Raw genomic sequence first — 20,935 nt, forward strand, 5'->3', positions numbered from 1 at the left:
TGGAGGTCTCCAAGTGCTCACTTCACATCTCAGATGTATTCCTCCATGTCAAGACTCTAAGTGCATACGACTACTCATTCAAAGGTAATGAAAGGAGCCGCTTTGATTGGCCACGACTGAAGTCGGCTGTGACCATTCCAGGAGTGGCGCAGCCCTCCCTCTTGCAGGTCCACTGGCCTGCGCTTATCTGTGAATTTACCGACATCTATCTCACCTCCGCGCAGAAATACACCAAGCGAGAATTATGCCAGTCACAAAAATAGAGCCCATTGTGTTATTCTCACTTACCATCCTCTGTTGGTACGTAGATGTTGAGGTAAAGGCAGTCTTCGCTCTGATTCTGAACATAGGTGGCTGCAGCATCCAGATTGTCTGTGAACCACACAGGTAGCATGATCTCAGGTAACACCCCATGCACATTTTGGGGACACACGGGTGCAAATTGGGTGGCGTTACGGATCTCCTGCCAAGAACCCGGAGCCTCCGGAGGCTGGAATCGGCGTTCGCCGATGGGTGCGGTGGCGTAGGGTACTCCCAAGTATTGTTCCACGGGGCCCAGAATCTCATTGTTGAGCTCCTTTCTGACGCCGCGTATCTTTCCATAGCCCGTGGATACTATTGGGTTTTTGTCAACTCGCTGACATGAGGAGAGGGTCAGGTGTAGTACGAGCCCCAAGAGCCAAACCAGACAGGGGTTAGCATTCCTTTGAGGGGTATGTTGACGTTTCCCACCATAGCCTTGGTGGCTGGCAGCATTGAGAGGAAAAAACAACATGTCCAAAATAAAAGATCCTTTAGTCATCTTAATAAGACATCAGCTTGATGATCACAGATTCACAGTCATAGAGGAGAGCGAAGGCAAAAAGAGGATTTTTGGAAGGGGTCGTCTTGTTAGTTTTCCTGGGGTGACATGGTGCTGTGATGGTTTTGGTAGCATTCTCAGTTGAACCTGCAGGCTCATCTGTCTTCCTCTTTGGATCTCTTGATGGGCTCAAAGCTGCAGTCAGGAGGCCAATTACACCTACAACACAATAAGGGTTAAAAGAATCAGCGGATGTGAGTTGGCGGCTAACACGCAAACGTTAGAAAATAGAAATGAGAGTAATCTTTGATAAAAGGACAATTTCACCCAAAATGATTTGCCCATTTTGTCTTTGTTTGCTAAGTGAAGGAGGACAACAGGGGCTTGGAGGGTGTTGTGTCATGTGAATAAGATTGAGCTAATGCGAAAACGGGTGCTGCGAGACAAATGAAATACATTTACTGAAGAGTTTTTGCAATTCCAACTGTTAGACCAACTAAGCTAGCTGACACAATGTTGACATTTCATGGCCAATGTAGGAGCCAATTATTGAGACTTTTTTTTTTCATGTATATAATAAACACAAAGACACAGAATATCGTTTAAAACAAATATATACACTTTTTTATATACTTGTACCTTAGGTATCTACATGACCAGAATGCCCGTTTAAAATAGTGAATACATGGTTGTACTCAATGTCATAGTACAGTGTAACCTCAAAAGTTGAAAGCCCTGAATGATGTGCATGTTTTACTGTTTACAGATTTATTGTATTTTTATTTTCTTCTAAGGGGGAGTCATACCTTAGTCAACATTAGATAAGATGAAAAGCACAGCTCCACTTTACTAACGAAGATGAATACTGTACTAATATTGTTTCATTCAACAAACTGATGAGGAGAAAATAACCAATCGAAGATTTGTTCTACAACCTGATCAGTTGCGTTACAATTAAAATCTTAATAATGCCATTCCAATCCATAGAAAATAAATATCGATCTATCCATCTCTAGATTATCCATACTTGGGTCGCGGTTGTGCTGGTTGTGCTCGTTGTACTGACTCCGGGAGAGAGGCAGGGTACACCCAGGACTGGTTGCCAGCCAATCACAAAGAAAATAAATAAGATAAATAAATAAAGTCATATAAATACAGCCTTTTAAAGGACCCTTTCGTGGATCGAGTCCATTTCAGTGCCTTTCCCTCACAACTCACTTCAGTTGGTTCTTGCTTCCACATTATTACAGACGAATGGGCAGTGCTTATCTCACTCTGGCTTTGGAGACAGAGCCGTTTAGGTGTGATAAAGGCTTTATGTGGTACTCACATTTGGTTGAATGCCACATCATACCTCCATCCTGTTCAACCCCAGAATATCCACTCTTCCCCTGCCATGCCGCACACACTGGGGATGGCAGTGAAATAAAGCAGAAAGAGCTGTGCAACACTACAGGAGGCTCGAATTTGTGATGTGACTGCAAATCTGTCTCATTAGGAAAACCAGAAGCAAGCTGCCTGGAAAAATATTTGGTTAACTAACAGTGACGTGAGTGACTCGATGTTGTGTCACACACCCTAGGTCGTAAAATTTGCCAAAACCTCAAGAAACTTATTTAGTTTGTACATAGCTCATCGAACGTGATACCAGCCTAAAAATAATTCATTTAATTTATTATGTTAAAAAGATGTTTGCAAAATGTTCAGTAATGTAAAGTAATGGCAGTGCTACAATTGCCTAAATTCATTGAGAAAAAAATTCTGCAGCATCAATTGGTTGCCTGGCAACCTTACAGCAATGGCGAGACTTCTTGGAAGTCCCTGTGCAAATCTAAGAATTATAATGCATACACAACAGCACTTTAGAACAATTATTTATGCAATTGTGATAACTAGAATATGACTAAAAGGATAGAAACTTGAACATACTGCATACTTTTTTCTTTGGATGGTTGTGAACAGAATGCTGAGCATCCAGCATTGTTTGGTCCCTTAGCATATGCTACTGAACAAATACAGTATGAGTCAAGGTCAGAGCGTCTTTGAAGGGGAAGTCAACCCAAATATATTTTTTTCAAGAATATCCGTAACCACTAATTGAAACAAGGCATTCTGATAAATGTTGGATTTGTGGAATAAGAGTTAATCCACCCGTTTTTAGCCATCGCTGTGGGCGGCCATTTTATCACTTCTGTCAACTGAAAATGACATCACAGTTGCTCAAGGCTCAGGTAACGACCAATCACAGCTCACCTGTTTTCTGAAGCTGAGCCATGATTGGTCGCTATCTATTGGTCATTGTAAACGTAACCTGTGATAGCATAGAATGTGTGACTTTACTCTGTTGTGTTCACTCCATCGACTTGCAGTGATGGACGCACACATTTTGATGAGGCCTGGGTGTGACATGTTTTCATCCCAAATTGGTATATTTGTAACCTTGCAAATGCGACGACTTTGAATGGTAGTCACCTTACTTTCCTAACATCTGTTCACGTCAACCATCTGTGGGCTGAACTGGCACTAAACCTCCGTCTTTGCACATTAAATGGAATAAGCGGACACCCAAATCACCTGACTGATGTAAGATTGTAGTACTGCTATATATAAATGGTGGTGCTGTCATCTAAACTGCATGAGAGAGTAATATCTCCCAGTGACTGGGACATTTTTATGGCTTTGTTTAAATGGAACAGTCATAGTAGTTTGGAAAAACTTCATAGAATGGGGGTTTGACATGTAAATGCTTGCCTTGGGAGTCTTGATTGCTTTGTTTCTGCACTGAATGTTTAAACCATATATATTGCTGTTACTCTCCTCTACTAGTCAAAAATGTTGGGTGATAAACAGCTTAGCAAGCGTTTGAGTTAGGCTGCCAGCTACAGTATCATTTGACCTTTTTTCCCCCCGCAACAAACAATGTGCGAATGCCATAGTCTGTTGTGAATTTATTATTTGAGATGAATATTATTTCCCTCAAATCCCATCAGTGGCATACTGTAATTAATAGGCTGGGTGCTGAATAGGCAAGCATACAATACTAGGCCCCACCCTACATGGATTTTTTTCGACCGATTCCAATATTTGCAATGTCAAAGTGTACCTCTCGCACAGTTTTAAAGGGAATGAGAGGAGCTGCTGCCATTGGTCAGGAATCTAGTCGGATGTGTTCACACCCACAATGGCGCAAACAGACGTTTCTAATTGCGTGCATCTGCGAAATTACCGGAAAGGAAAACTTCACCTATATGCACAGTTAGACCTCGTTTTGCGCATTTTGGGCTCTTGAATCCTTTCATTGTCCAAGTAAGATGAACAAGTCAGTTTGTTGAGCTACAAACATAGAAACAATGAGATTATATTTTATAGTTGATCTTAAAGTTTCTCTGTTGTCCAACTGTGTAAGGCATCGGTGAAGCAACAGGACATCTAACCCTGATATTTGACAGTCCTACTCGAAGTAGTGCTTTTAAATCTGACAACATCATAAAGTGGCCTCATGTTTGAAGAAGCTTTTAAGACAGGTGCAAGCCCAGCATGACAGCAGGAGAGGGGAGGCTGAATACTTTACTTTTGATAAACATGTCTCCAGTATTACATACATTCTAAAATAAGGTACTTCCTTCTGGTTTTAGCCAACTCTTGTCATTTTAAATTACCGTGCGTGTTTATCAGTGGACTTGTCTCAAATAGCCAACATTCGAGTTTACATGCAAAGTTACGTAAACGATTCAGAAGAGTTTTCCTGTGCCAAAAGTGTTTTAACGAGATGTGAAGTGTGGTATTTGTCTTCAGTGTGTGTGCTTATAGTTGTCAACATCAGGCTGTATTGGTCAAGCCTTAAAGAAGGAGTAATGTGTATTTTGCGCGATATGCACAGTTCCCAGGCGTTCTAACAAAAAATGACGTAAAGTAGTGCAGTAAATGATATTCTTTGGGTAAAATACACAAGATACTGTACAAGCATTAGTATAAGGAATTACAGTACGCTTAACCTCCACCTGCAACACACTGATTGAAATTACTCATTTGGGGGATGGAGGAGGGCTTTGTTTTCAATTTGACAATAAACTGCTTGCTCACAAATACATCTTAAGAACTAGGCAGCTGACAAAAGGTTTAGTTGGTTGTTTAATTTGACGCTTTTCACTTTTCATACAATGTATAAACAAATTCAAATACATTGTCCATGTTAGGTGTCCTCGTTAGATTTTTTTAACTGAGAAAATTATGATAACCCCAAATACTGGAAACGTGCCTATTAGATTCTTTAAGACCACACATACAAAGTTCTGGCATCATTTTTGTTATAAATTATGCAGCATGTTACTTAAATGGAGACTCAAGTCCTTGAAGACAAGGGGAGTGCTGCAGGGGCTAATAGGCAAAGATTTGGCAGACTTGATTAATTTAGCTTTTAAACAGCTCTTAATTTGATCCCTGCTGAACCTTGCTGAGAGGATACTGGAGTTCTACCGTAATATTTTCTTTCAAGCTGAGGTTATGAAAACAATGAGTTAATGTGTGATTGATGTAAGAGTATAGATTTAACCTGGGAAAAAACATGTGACATACACTTTACAAGCAAAAGCACTGACACGCAACTCTATAGAGACAAGCTGAATTATTCAGAGGAGCGAGACAACAGTACGCTTTGCACTTTGTATAAATAAAGTCCATAAAGTCAAATAAATACCTAACAGAAAAATTATTTTAATTTACTCAAAGCCCTTGGCAATACCTTTAACGCATAGAGTGATGTACAGAGCAGAAACGTCCATGACAAAATATGAAAGCAAAAACAACAAAATTGTCGCTGCCCAACGAAAAACCTGTATTTCCAAATGATGTGGGCATTACAAAATACTGGTGATACATGCTTTTCATTGGAATATGATGGCATGTATTTGGACTACTGGTATCTGCTGGTTAAATTTAAATGCGATGGGATCTGAACGGCTAATCTATTTTGCATTGGAAGCTGGAGGTGAGTTGGAAGTAAGAATGTGCTCATTAGATACAGGACTCGCTCCAGGATCATTTATGTAAATAGTCACTTCTGAGAAGCCTCAAGTCAGACACACTCACACAGTCGTACCCATAGTTATCTTTTGGCGTGGGGCTAGCATTAATGTAGTAATGAGAATGGTTTATAGTCATCAAGATGAATGTGTGTGAGTGTGTGTGTGCGTGTGTGCATAGTGTCAGGTCACACTAATTAGTGAAAAGCCATATAAAGATCGTTAGTTGAGTTGCTTGTCTGTCACAACACTCATAGTTTGAGTGACCAGCCTGATGATAGCATCATCGAACGCTCTAAGACATTTTGAGAACTAGATAACACAGCCCAGCCATGATGACGACGATGTTTGAGTCTCACTGTTGTTCCTTATTTGGAATAATGATAATGATGGAGATGGTGATCTTTTTTCACACTTGGCACAAAAATGTAGAAGAAAAAAATGGAGAAACAGAGTGGGGAGATAAAGGGAGTCTATAACGGCATGTCTAGAGGGGTGCAATTTAAAAGGAGATTTACAGGATGACATTGAATTAACTAGCTTACGTTCCTCAGGCAGGCATGTTCAATGCTAAGCCCCCCGAGCAAAACTGCAATCAGCTTTTATTCTCCAGTGTGGACTAAAGAAAAGTCAAAAAGAGTCTTAGGATCTCAGGCTGATTTGAAATTGAGAAGTCTGTATGTAGCGATGTGCTTTGACACTGCTTTGGCCTACTTTACGCGTGACCATTGTAATGTGACAAGACCGAGCAAGAGCCCTTCAATCACCTCTCAAAATTGCACCATGCTTTATCTAATCTCTGGATTGAAGCACAGAGATACATTGACATACTCAGTGCACTTTTCTTGCATTGGACCAAGGTCTTGGAGGTCAAATAGGACAGAGAACTCTCAGTGTCCACAACTTTATGTGAATCCATTGAGACCCGGTAGAGAAGTAAAGTCATATAAGTCTGCCTTTACAAAGTTCACTAAAATAGCACTCTGCAGAACGCAGACATCTGCAAGGTTAAACTGTTAACCAAAGTGAAAACAATAGTCAAGCACCATACGCGGTTTGTCTGACCATATTGTAGCTCAAGGCAATTTCTGTAAACAAAAGCATGCACTTGGTGTCAATGTGGCCAAAACTCTAAAATCAAAAATACACTATTGCTGATTTTTTTTTTTTAACTCTTGCCAAGCATATGACCCCTCCAAAATGTTTCATGGAATAGAGTTCAGTTGCATTCCAAAAACAAAATAATAATGACCCAGTCATTGTGTTGGAATTGGTTAAAGCACGCAGGTGTACCTAAATTTAGTGTCTAGAGCGTACATTTTTCAGTCAGTGACGTCAATGTGTTCTGTGACTATGACATCCAACTGAGGATCAGGCTGTGCTAAAGTGTGCTGCTGCATAGCAAGGGTCAGAGACCAGAACAAATTAGCAACACTCACATTAACATTTGTGTCAGTGAAGTCAACTGTTCTCTGATAAAGGAAACCAAATGTAATGATGGTGAATGAAAAATTCTACTTTAGTAAAGTTAATAATGCTCATTTTTAATCACAATTAGGTATCGAATAACAAAGCCTTTGGTCATGGTGCTGCTCTAAACTTGGTAGCCTCATATCTAAAGTGAGTGTCTGTCCTCACAATAGGATGGAAACTTACAGTTGTGATGTCAGAGTAAAATAAATACTATGTGAGTGTGACGTTAAAAGAGGAAAGAGGCGAGGGCAGCTTCAAAAAGATGAGGAGGAGCAGATGTCAGAGGGAAAGAGAACGGGCTAAAAGGAGGTGGTGCAGGAGGTGCAGGAATGAGGTTGGCACGTATGGTTAAGTGGTTTGGTGAACATCACAAGTTACAGCTCTGCTGCCCTCCACCATTCTAATGTGCTTTGCAAATCAAGTGAATACAAAAAAGTCTACACACCCCTTTTCCAATGGCAGGTTTTTGTGGTATAAAAAAAAAAAAAAAAAAAAAAATCGAGAGCAAATTTTCTCAACTATTTAGCGGCAGGTGTGTGCTGATGCCCATATAACATTAGTTTGAATGTGATTACCGGTAGTTAATTCTGAAAACTAATAAGTAATATCTAGTATACCCATGAGAGTACATGATCTTACTTAAAAATATCCACACTTTATTAAAACAAATCGATCAAAGTAGCAATTAAGTTGACAGAAAGAGTCACATTTTTTAAATAAAAATCTATTTTAACAAAAAAAAAAACACTCTCAATCCTTTTATAAACTGAACCTGTCTGTCACATTTTCCAGATCTAAAAATGTACCTCCTTTGTATGTTTTCTTATTGTATATTTTCAGCTCCTTCGTCACACATCAAGGTGTACAAGTGACTCATGGTGAATTATTTATTTATATGTCAAGATAAGGTGCACCTCAATAATATGACTGTCAATTTGTTTTGCATCGTGCATGCTAATAATGCTTTAAAAATAAAAAGGAAGCTCATAAAAAATAAATACTGTCAGACTATTAAGCCACTACTTTTTTTTCTCATGCTTTGATCCATGCGGCTTTTAGTGCGACATGGTTAATTTATGATTTTTTACTTACAAGCTTCAAGCCATCAATAGATTTACCCATAGTCTCGTCACATCTGACCAATGAAATTACCCAACACGTCACAGTGGACCAATGAAACTGTCCCGAGTCCACCCTCATACTCAATAGTTATCAACCATTTGCAGTTGGAGTGCTCATGTGGGTTGCCTGATATGTGGAGGTCTGCGTGCGTAGCGGTACGAGGCTGTGTAGGAGTGAATAAAGAGGATACAGTACAGGCAAAATAAGCATCTTCACTTGAGCTTAATGAGCATAGGGAACGAGTGCCATAAATACAGCCATCTCTGCAATGCGACACCCGTCTCTCTGTTGGCGACAGACTCCCACCATCACTGTCAAATGGCAACAGGCGCTAATGGCTAGCCACGAAAGACAGCATTTCTGACGGAGCGACATCCCCTGCGTCTCCCAAACACTTAGCAAACGGCTTTCAACTGGACTTATGTGCACTGCTGCCTGATGAAGCTCGTTGGCGAATTGGAAGAGAGAAAAGAAGAGTGACTGAGAAAAGTTCTGGGACGCCACTGGGTAACTAATTGCGCTCTGCATTGTTTTTTTTCTCCCAGTGTCTAGGGTAAATAAAAAAATTTAAAACTCCATCTGTGTAACCTCTTTCTCTATAAATACCCCATGATATAATATGGAGATCCGCAGCTATGAATACAAAGCGGCCAATGTACAACATGTACAATTTTGTTTTTATGGCTAAATTTAGCTGTTGCGACTTTTAATCAGGTGCGTTTTTTTTGTCCGGAAATTACGGTACATTACACTGGTATGTGTTCATGTTGCTGTGGTGTAATATTGTTTAAATATGGAAAAACAATTCCCTTGAGTAGTTGTTAGACATGAGCCATTCAGACACTCTCTAACAATATTTGCCAGCAAGTCCCACAGGCTCAGATGGCTTGACAGAGTTGAATAAATAACAAAAATTCTGTAAGATGAACCTGAAATGTTTATTGTGCATTTTTTTTAGGAATAATCTGCGTTTAGGTTCACAATGCTATTTTTGAATATGCATTGAAATGTTCTATTGTTTATCTGCACCGAGTAGAAAAAGCTAGTGCAGACATGTTGGTTGGTGTCTTTTCATCATGCATGTAGATGTAGTATGCTTTATTTTGTGTGTTAGTCATACAGCTGATTATATCATTTATATCTGAATTAATCTATTATTACAAGACAAACATAAGAGTTGTTGGCAAAAAAGGTTTAGTGTAGTAGCTACACATTGAAACACTGGATACATCTCTGAGATAGGACTTAAAATTCATACACTGGTTTGTCCCGTTTTCTAAGTTTTAATATTTAATAGTCCATTTATAAAAGACATCATGCATGACAGAATTAAGATGCATAACCACTGGGTTGAACAAATTGTGAGGGGGAGTGAAAACCTTCATGTGATTTGGGGCCGTCATTTTAAATCCGTGTGTAATTCATCTTTTTTTCCGTTTTCAATCAAAAATAAAGATAAGTGAATGACTATTTTGCCATTTGTTTTTTAATCTTACACCAAAAAAGATTTGTTTTTAAATGACAGATTTTTCATCATTCAATTTTTGGCAAATATTTTTTTTTAAAATGGGTCATAAGACTGAGATTGACGTCAATATTTAATTAGCGGTGTTATGTAATGTGTGCATTAGTAAAGATACATCAGCTTGTTAGCCACCGCAATCAATCTGGACCACGACCCATCAAATGATGGATCAGCTATATTGTATCAAAGACAAACATATCTGAAGCGTTAATGTCAGTGGCTTAATGCATTACGTCTGACACGGAAGATCTGCTTTTGCTGCGGTCGGAACCATTTGTTGAATGTTTTCCTTCTGTCTATTTGCGACATACAGCACTGTACTTATTTTCTGGGGTCAAGTTGAGACATATACACACAGTATCAGTACTCAAAGGTTGAAAATGATAATAATAATAATGACAATAACAGTTGTTGAAGTGATTTGCTCCAATACCACATGGGACAGGTGGTACTTTGTGTGGAGATGAAGGGCTCAATTTTCTGTGCCCAGCGCAAGTCTAGAGCAGCGAGCTATCGAACTCTGCGTGGAGGTGGGCTAGACAAAGTTTTTGGTATATTTTATATACACTTTTTTATACACGTTTAGGCTATCTCAACCCCTATCTGGGCATGGGTAAAGCAGGGTTCACATGGCAGGATTTTAAAATTGTCAGCTGACTTCCAAATTCTGAGAGACCCCACACGTGATTAGAAAAAAAATTACACGTATTACAGTTTTGAACGTAGCGTGTGTGGTGTGCAGCCACACGTGCAGCCACCTTCCGAGCGGCCGAGATCAGGCTGAGCACACCACACACGGCAGGATTTTCTGATAAGATTATTTTTGGAGAGTCGGCCCCGACCTACGATTGTTGGGAGGGGAGTTTCGGGGCTAAAATTGGGCTGATTATCCTGCTGTGTGAACCAGGCTTAAGGTACTATATGAACAGGAAATCATTTTGGACGGGTCCGATTTTTCCCACATACATGTGGTTGATAAGCCTTCGATTCCGTGTACTCAATCTTCCCGGTATTCACTGATGGGAAAATGAGGCTTCAAGATGATTCATGAACCAGTTGTTGTGTTTATTGAGCCCTCTGGATGGCACTCCCTGTTCAACATTGGGCTGACAGCACACTGACCATTTCTTAAACCCCTTTCTTTTAACCCAAAGTGCCAAAAGAGTCAAAAATACAACAACTGGTTCATGAAGCATACTTGAACCTTCATTTTCCCATCACTATCTCTTGGTATTAGACTTCGACTCGCAGTCCTCAGTCTGGTCAGCGCATAGCGAGCATAATGACAAAAATCTAGCAGAAGTTATCACCAGGAACTGTCATATGCTCAGGGCATTGTAGGAAGGCGCCGTCAATGTAAAGCATTCACAAGTTGTCCTGCCACAAGTCTCACCTCTTCTCACACACTGAACGAAGCAATATGAGCAGGGACTCTTAGTAGACGGGTTGGTTGGTCGTGCGGCCCACACTACAGGGTAAAACTCGTAGTTTGGGTTTACTCTGTAACACCAGTCCTGAAACTTCTCTGACATCCCTCGTAATGGATGAAGCCACTACAATGGCCTTGATTTAAACAGGTTGATTTTATCAACAATTGATGGACTGTGGTCGTGGTCAAACCCAAACACATTTTTTACAGCATGTAGGGTCAGCACATTTTCTCCTTTCATTGTGAAAGGAAATTACCCCTTGCACATCAGTAATTTCATTCTTGGAAGGAATCTGGAATGTGATTCAGCACAACTTTAGCTCATTGAGACCAGCCTAAATTTTAAATATGCACTCTACATTTATATCAATGTCATTGTGAATGTAAATCAAACATTAAGATCAGACGCATGAAACGTCAACTTCAATTGGGAAGAAAACAGCACACACAAATGTAAAGTATTTGTCTCGTGTTTACTGAGCCTGCAAATGCAAATGAGCACATCTGCAGATATAGGATGCATTGAATGATGAGCAAACTAGAAGCTGCTAATGTCACTGGAACCTCTTGATTCAGGATCCCCCAAAAGCTTACAAAGTCACGCATAAATGCTACATTTCAGCCTCCCATAACCAATCTCACAACGGGGAATGTTTGCAGTAGGCTCAGAAATACATGAAGATTTTTTGGGGGGCAGGGGGGATGTTTCAGACAGATGAGGTTTTGGATTGTTGTTAAATGTACCAAATAGTTGGTTCATTTAGCTTGCCTGAAGATGACAAAATGGCATCTAAAAAAAAATATATATGAATGTTCTAACTGATCAATTCCTGCTATGTTATAAAACAACAGTGGAACCTTGCATTACGAAAGTATCTTGTTACAAACAATTCGGTTTACGCAACAACATTTTTGTAGAAAAAATACCTTTTATTTACGTACTATTTTCGGTATATGAACGGTCCTGTCATTTGTTGTGCTTCATGTGCTGCATAAGCATCATTGGCAACGTGCATAATACATTGCTATAAAATGACAAGTAGTTGTACAAACATTTAAAAAACATTTGAATCAGAATTTCCTCATGTTATGGAAGAAGATTTTTTTCAACGGGGGAGCTATAGTCCTCTTCCCCTTTTCCCCCTCCGTTAAAGTTAATAAGCAATAAATAGTTGTGTTTTTTCCATGGTTTATTTCTTTATGAGAGTGGTTTCACTTTTGTTGCATTATATTTATTTTTTTACAGACTGGTGAGAAAAAAAAAAAAAAAGTAAGAATAACGTTTTGGGGCTGGAACAGATTTATCACATTAGGATTCATTTCAATGGGAAACATTGCCTCAGTTTATGAATGTTTCAAGTTACCAACGGGGTCACGGTATCAAATACATTCGTAACTCAAGGTTCCATTGTATTCCACGGCAGGCATTGGGTCAATGAAACACATGGCTTAGCTTTAGAAGAGTTGAGGTGGTGTACTGGGCATTTTTCTGTGTGTGACGGCGGTGTCCATCCACTGGCTTGGGTCGCTTCATGTCCCTCAATTGCTAGCTCCACCAATTGGGCCTTTAAGATGATCTTTTAATGACACAAATACGACAGAGTTTGTTACAACCTATTTGTGTTTTTTTTGTTTGTTTTTTACTGTTGTGCATGACATGGAACACTATTGACTCATTTTGTGGGGAAAAAAAAATTGTACCGTAATTGTGGTGACAACAAAATCCTGGATATTATAGTCGCCAATATAATTACGTACGATCGATACATTGCATTCACTATCAATCACTCCGACTCTAAAAAAAAAAGAACAAAACCAGCGTATGCGTAATGCTTCGAAAACACAGTATATCTAAGAAGATTGGAACCAGACTGCTTTACTACCAAGGAGATGCCAGTCTGAGTGAAGCATGATCCTGCTTGACTGTGTCATACCGAAGCACTTTTGACCGACATTACATTTCAGAAGATGCATCTTACTTTGCAACACTATTCCAGCAGACACGCACGCACACACAAACAACTAGCTGCTGAAATTTAAATGTTGCCTTAAGAGGCCTGTCATGTTGAACTGAGCGCATACCTTGAAAGATGGGATGAGCTTGCTGCATTGGTGATGAGTTTGTAGAAGTAGAGCACTAAGACTTGTGTGATGTATTCTGCTTAGATGATTTGTATACCAAAATGGAGCAAGAGTTTTCCTCTAACAGAGGGGTACTACTCTGAGGGGAGTTGAATAAGACGGCATATTTTAATAGGACTTTTGGTGCCACTGTTTGCACTGCTTCAAGTACATGAAGTACATTAATAATGTTGTAAAAAGAAGCCAAGCATCTTGGGTCAGGTTATCTAAAATATTCCTTATCTTAGAAACACATTTGAATTTCCACCACAGTCATTAACGCTACAATATAATTAAAAATATATAGAAGTGTTGTTCTGACAAGCAGCAGCAGAAAAACAAAAACAGTTGAACATTGTGGCTTAGTGGTATGCACAAAACAATGGCACCGTGTTCCACTATTCATGAATGACTGTAACATTCTCACACATCTGTTTTTTTATAAGATGCATCTGTCAGTGATTATACGGCTAAAGTTCCACTTTGAAGCTTGCCTTCAAACAACAACCGTTTTTTTCATCTCCAAAAAGGCTGGTGTTGTATAAATGAGTGACCAAAGTACAGTTTTTAAAAGCGGCCTAGAGTGGGTTCCTTAAAGCTTTCAACTCACATAATGAGTCTGCATGATGCACTAAGCAGCTTTTATTATTAGTCACCGCCCCTGTTATGGGTTGGAAAACATGCGCAAAATTTCCCATGCTTCTCAGATTCACCTGCCTCATAAAATCTAGAGCATCAGGCCATCTCATTTGTTGTAGGCGTCGGACTGAAATACAACATTGTGCGAGAGCTTTGCTCATGATTTATCAGTGAACTGTATGGAAAAAAAAAGAACTCCACAATACTATCAGAAGTCAATAAAAAGGCATAGTGCCCTCCAAATTCAATTTGTATTGCAGAAGCATACTCTCAGACTGAAAATTGTAGACATTTTTCACCAGACAGAGAATCAAGCTCCTCCCATGGCCATGTCAGTACCCGGACCTCAAACCTATTGATAACCCGTGGAGTGTTTTTTATCTAGATTTGCACAAATAATGGCTTATTTCCTGGAAAATAAGGCAGTTTGATTTTTTTTTTCCTGCAAAATCATGCTGGCTTTCAAATCAACCAACAACTAGCGATTATTGCAATACCTCTGAGTCACAAGCCTGTTGGTGCATGCAATTTTTCGACTGTTTTCCTGCCTTTGTAAACGCTACTAATATCATCAGTCTTAACAACGACACTAATTGTTTTTGTTGAGTTGCCTTTGCTATAGTACTTCTGATTCCATCTTGTGTTTTATACTGTAGCTGACGTACCAATCATTCAATCCCCCTGAATTACACTCAGCAAATCCCATGATGCCTCTCTAATATAATCATCTATAACACATTTCACCCCTAATTAGAAGAAATTGATTTTGCTAGGCAGATCAGAGGTACGGTAATATTGTAAAAGTGCTCAGTTGTCTGTGGGAGGAATGTTTCTTTATTTTTAACAAGATACGGGACCATGTGTTTCACTTCAATTACTGTGCGGTTTAACCACTTTCAGGTCGCTAGGCGTAAATGTGATCTAGCGTTACATTTCTCAGATACTCATCTACCACATTTACACACCTGCGGAGACAGCATTCATTTGCACCACTTATTTCAGAGTGAACATAAGAACAGCAAATCAAGATAGGGTAGAATGCAAACTATCATATACATACCACAATAAATTCTGTCAAATGTTATACAGAATGTGATTAAATATCTATATGAACAACTTAATTCATAATGATTCACACTCCCTGAATGATAATTAAAATAATCACAACTTGCCTAAAATAATAAAAGTCATGTATGTGTATTGGGCACGGGCATGATAACCATTTGATTAATTTATCACATAGAAATTTAAATGAGGTATTGATTGTGACTAATCATGTATTGTAACAATAGAGGAAAAACTGAGTCTCAACTAATTTGCAGTCTAAATTGTTAAAACAACTGCCTTAAACTCGATTATTCTGGGAATAAGAATGGGGGAAATGCACAGTCCTTTCTTATTTTCAGTCTTCTAAAATCCATAAAAATAAATAGAATAACAATACATTATCTCACAAGTTGATTGTTATTATGTAGTTCATAATTTTTTGCTTGTGTCCAGACCTCACTGAAAGATCCAATGTACTCTACGCCCAATTTAATGGTGAATTATGGGCGACACGCTAAACACGCCATCAGAAATTATATTTACAGTGTCCCACCAGATGGCACTGAGTCTTCCGCCCTCTCCCATATTTAATTTATATTTAATGCAGAGTAGTGTAAGCGTTAGTGTCTGTCTGAATAGTTTTGCCTCATATGCACGTGTGATTTGCCCCCATGAACTCAGCCTGTGATGTGATCGGGTAAAATAAATTGGCCGATTCCGCTTGATCAGTGTTGCCAGAAAGACACTTAAAATGTATTTCAATTGTAAAGTTTTATACAGAATCACAAATTATTTTTAATATCTATTTGATCTGATTTATCAAAAAGGAAACAAAGGAAGAAAAGCAAAAGTATTATTCAGTGCTACGTAGTCTACCTAACTAATGCCAAAGTGGTGTTTGTTGTCTATATCTGATTCAGGTTTGTGACAACCGGCTCAAAAAAAGCAAGGACCGGGGAAAAAAAAAAAACACAGCTGGTGAATGAATCATGTCTGATGACTTGAGGGCAAAGCTTGATTTTTGTTTTGTTTTGTAGGAGTTTGGCAAGAGATTTTTTTCAGGCATCACTTATTCTGGCTCATCTCATGGACGCTTGTTATGTGATATTGTTCAAAGCAGGTTATGCAACATGGTTACCATGACATTTGCACTGGTGTTTCTCCAGCTTCACTTTGCTCACAGAAAACAGGTCAGGTCAAGCTCTCCTGCGTTTCTCCTCCTTGGTCGTGACTTGACTGAGAGCTGGGTCATTCTAACCTCTTCTATTTTCTTGGTCTTAACATCTTCACACATATATGTAAATTTCCAAATCCCATGACAGAGTCTGCACCATTAATTCACCCTATAGTTTGCTTTTAAAAAGATCATGCAGCATAGAGAAGCTGGCAGAGACTGTTCCCATGGGGAGATGATGCATCAGCAGCAGCCACTCTGAGCGACTCAAACGTAGAACTGATTTTGCATTCGTTGCTAATTGGTAAACACAATGTGAATCTGATATTTTCAAGAATGTTCTTGACAGCCCAACGAGTGGTCATATGAGGACACTTGTAGACTTTCTCCATTCTTGATCTACAGTATCTGTCATGCCATTGAGTGACTGGCCCACAACTCATAGTGATGTGACATTTACTTCAGGGATGATGGGAGGAGGAGGTGGATACAGAAGCGCATATAAAAACAGGATTAGTATCATACAAATAGGAAACATGCCATCTCGCAGTTGCTGTATTAAAATACTAGACAAGACATTAACAAACAATGCAAGTATTAGTGTTTCGTCTTATAAGAGGTTTTCCTCCAAATTCAAATTGTTTTTCATAGGGGTTGGGCATTTTTGACTTCTTTTGATTTTTGAGTTTACTTGAGTGCCTATATAACTTTTGGGGAATCTTTCTAGAAAATTGTATTATTCAAACATAAGGTAGTCCCACTACTTCAGCGATGGGCAACTTAATGGGCCACCATTTTTCATCAGGGTTAAGACACAGATGATATTTTAAATATGAACAAAATATATGCATGCGTGCAAAATATGTATATATTAAATCATGTCAATTTTATTTGCAATGAATTCAGTGATACTTTTGCATACACCACGAGAGATAGCAGGCATATCACTAGTGGTACTCGTACCACACTTTGAGAATCACATTCATCTGTGTATATTAGTAACATTATAGAGGAAGCTTCCAAAAAATATTAACAAACAAAGCAAGTACTAGCTTACTCTAGTCGTTAGCCGTGCATTTTGAGGTCATACTGTGAGTGTCAGTTGGGATTTCTGACTTCCAAATGCAGAAACTAGATAGTATACCATAATTTAGGAACACTTAGCACAAGTTAGCAGGTTATGACATTTCCTTTTTAGAACCTATACGACAGGATGACAATTCCATTTTTCAGACTTCAACCATTTAAACAAATAAACAGATAAATGAATGGGCAAGTGCTTAATGCAGGTGGTTTATGGACATTCAGCACATAACAGCCAGCAGGGCAAGCAGCTAAGACAGTATATTTTTTAATACCGGTACATTTTTGTCTCATAACAAGGCTCATTGGTCCTAAAATTGAAAATTTCCATTAAACCACATAGTAATGCAGCATCAGAGAGCAGATAAAGGGCCCATTTCATCTACGACCTAATCTATGATCTGTGCCTTGTTTTTAAAATTCATGGCCTTCTACAATCAATAGAAATGCAGGACAAAGTAGACAGCACAGAGCATGCTGATGAAAATTTCACATAGGTGTCATGCTGTTCAAGTAGTTTGTTTTGTATGTTTAAATACACTGTACATCGCCGTGGGAATGAAATAAACACTGACAAGGTTGCTCTCTCATCTGTGGAAATAATCAGTCAGTCAATCAATAATATAGAAATCTCTCAATTTGTTATGTGAGAGGGCATATCACAAACAAGTCTTTATCAGACACTTTCCACATATGGGCCCTTAAAAATGTCATTTTGTATTAAATACATTCATGTTGTCATGCTGTGCTTTTTCTCTCAGTGGTGTATTTTTTTTCATTTCAGGGAAAGGACCAACTAACTAACCACAACATTAGCTGCATTGGTTTGAGAACTCAAGGGAAAAAAGATGCTGAACAGAGATGCACATTTTCTTTCCAGGGCTTTTTTTTGGGGGGGGGGGGGTGATACTGTAGCCTACATGTAATTTGTAGTCATTAAGAAGCTGATTCTGGACCCACAAAATATGGTGAAACAATGGTCGTTGAAGAATGCAACCTATTCCATTGAATGAGTTTTGACTGAGGTGAAGCAGCAACCTCTGAAATTTGAATTATACCATTTTCATCAATGACCTGTCAGAACAGAGGTCTTGTTGTCTACCATTAACCAAGCCCTGGCCAACCACCACTGAATATTAATGGAGCCCTCCCTTGATCATCAGCGACTGTGCACTTAATTCCCTGTCTGGATCTTGTAGGACACTGGCTTTGCGTGTCTGTGTGAATGTGTGTTTCCACTGTGTCAGTCTCAGAGTTTATGATGTTTTCCACCAGGGAGGACAACATCACCGAGTGAGGTTCTGATTGAGATGATTGATTCATGTACTCTTATTAAACAACTGAGCTATTCGTGGGATAAGGCATAATGATAATATACCTTCACAATGAAGTGGTAAAGACTTTTTTTCTAAGAACAAATATTGCTTTTTAGTATTAGTGGCAGCGAATGAGTACTAAATGCATGAAGTAGCGGGCTCCTGTTAAGATCTGACACTTTATCAACAGGCAAGGCCGAGATGAGCTTCCCACGGGAAAAGACATGACTCGATCTGTGCTATGTGACAACAAAGTGATTCGCGCTCAAATTCTCATTGCCCCCAATGGTGACAGTGCGTCAAGATGGACTATACGTGCGCAATGTGCTAAGTCACCAGCAGAACGGTGCGGATTGCGCACACATGAACATCCAAGATGGTCCGCAAACGTCTCACGGGGGTGGGGGGTGGTGTTGGGGTTGATGGTGCTCAACATATGTCTTACCTTCACGAAACAGCGGCGCATTTCCGAGGATGACGGCGCTCCTAACCGAGTTCAAGTCCCTTTAGTATCCTCTGGTGTTTGAAACTAGGCCATTTCTTGCGCGGACGTGATTCTTTCTCAGGAGACTCACAGCACACCTTCCCGGGGTCCGTCCGGCGTTTCCACCCCCCAAAAAGCACAGCAGCCCCTTCTTCCTCCCCCTCCTCCGCCTCCTCTCATTCCGCTCAGACAACACGCTATGTTTAAAGATAGCACTTTTTTTATGTTGAATTTTAGACGAGAGAATGATTCGCACCGGGGAAAAAAAAAACAAATGGACGCGCAATGCAATGGCGTCAAAATTGCGCGTTGTTTGCAGTCAACGCGGTGTGTGTGTCCTCTCTAGTCCGATCATTATCCAGAATAGCTTCTCCCCCTTAAAAAAATAACTCACATCAGTCTGGCTTCATACGTGAAATAGACACCCCACAAAAAAAGCTCCAAGCTCCTTTTTTTACGCGCTTGCGTGGGGTCTCTCTCTCTCTTTCTCTCTCTCTCTCTCTCTCTCGCTCTCGCTCTCTCTCTCCCGCTCTCTCTCTCGCTTCCTCGCTCTCTCCCTTTCCTGCGCTCTGCCTCTCTCTCTAGGTACCAGATTCTCTAAAACACTGGATCACTGACAACGCTGTGGATGTTCATGGCTTTATAATGGGAGCCTTAATGCACATGTAAGGATGCAGTGATTACACGCTGCAAAGAAGAGGCTCTCTATCAACGCTGCTTCCCTCTCTCGCTCTCATAGGACACTGCTTCAATATTTCAAGCTCGTTGTCATGACGAGGAGGTCCGACGCATAACTCGGTGACACTCTGCTGACGTCATTGTGTGAAAAACCAAAGTCATCATCCCGGGGTAAGGAGGGGGTACAATATTGTTACAGAAACAAATTGCCTTGATTCGGCGACACTGGAAGGTTTTCGAGCATGGATGATCTTTTTAAGGTCATGCTACAGCATTTCAATCAGAGCCAAGTCCAGGCTTTCACCAGTCCACTCCATAAAGCATTCTTTTTTTTTTTTTAATTCAAGATATTCAGAAGTTGACTTGGTGGTCCAGCTGCAGAGCCCAAGAGTACTCCAGCTTTAAATCACAAACTGCTGGCCAAAAATTTTCCCTCAATATTTTCTGGTAAAGAGCAGAATTCATTATTCCAATCACAGCAAGTCGTACAGGTTCTGAAGTGACAAAGCAGCTACAAACCATCACACTATACCACCATGTTTGATTTTTGGTATTTTTTTCTCAAATTCTGTGTTCCATTTATGCCAGATGTAACAAGACACACACCTTCCAAAAAGTTCAGCTGTCCAGAATTTTCTCACATAAGTCTTGAGAATATATATATGTGTGTGTATATAAATATATATATATATATATATATATATATATATATATATATATATATATATATATATATATTTTTTTTTTTTTTTTTTTTTTCTGGGGCCAAAATAGTCATTAAAGTTGGAACAACTTTAAAATATAAATTATTCACATTTATGACAACAATGTTAGTTAGCTCAACAAAGCAAGCACGTTGTTTGCTTCAAAACAATTTGCCGGGATATTTTCACTTACATTTTTAAGTTGGGGGGGACCAAATAAGGGGCAATTAGTTCCGTAAACTCTTTTCCTCTTGTTCTTTTTGTTTGATTTGGAAATCTCTACCTTATTGTTGAATCATGAATACTGAGGCGAGGGA

General features: G+C 39.4%; 1 protein-coding gene across 3 annotated transcripts in view; it reads right to left on the bottom strand.

Annotated features, from left to right (window-relative positions):
• The window catches only part of nlgn2b (neuroligin 2b), a 109,813-nt gene that overhangs the window by 43,140 nt on the left and 45,738 nt on the right, over positions 1 to 20,935 (bottom strand). The window contains exons 1-3 of one of the 3 annotated variants that reach the window (XM_086013499.1): positions 19,198 to 19,708; positions 12,851 to 12,949; positions 289 to 1,021 (exon numbers count right to left, since the gene is read on the bottom strand). In XM_086013499.1, the coding sequence (XP_085869625.1) occupies positions 289 to 802 (514 nt within the window). In that variant the 5' untranslated portion in view covers positions 803 to 1,021; positions 12,851 to 12,949; positions 19,198 to 19,708. Of the gene's footprint in view, positions 1 to 288; positions 1,022 to 12,850; positions 12,950 to 19,197; positions 19,709 to 20,935 lie in introns of those variants that run through there. The other 2 variants (XM_086013498.1, XM_086013500.1) reach the window with 2 other exon arrangements.

This window comes from Filicampus tigris, chromosome 17, assembly GCF_054856515.1.
Source record: "Filicampus tigris isolate MCC_2025a chromosome 17, RoL_Ftig_1.0, whole genome shotgun sequence".
NCBI classification, from domain to species: domain Eukaryota; kingdom Metazoa; phylum Chordata; class Actinopteri; order Syngnathiformes; family Syngnathidae; genus Filicampus; species Filicampus tigris.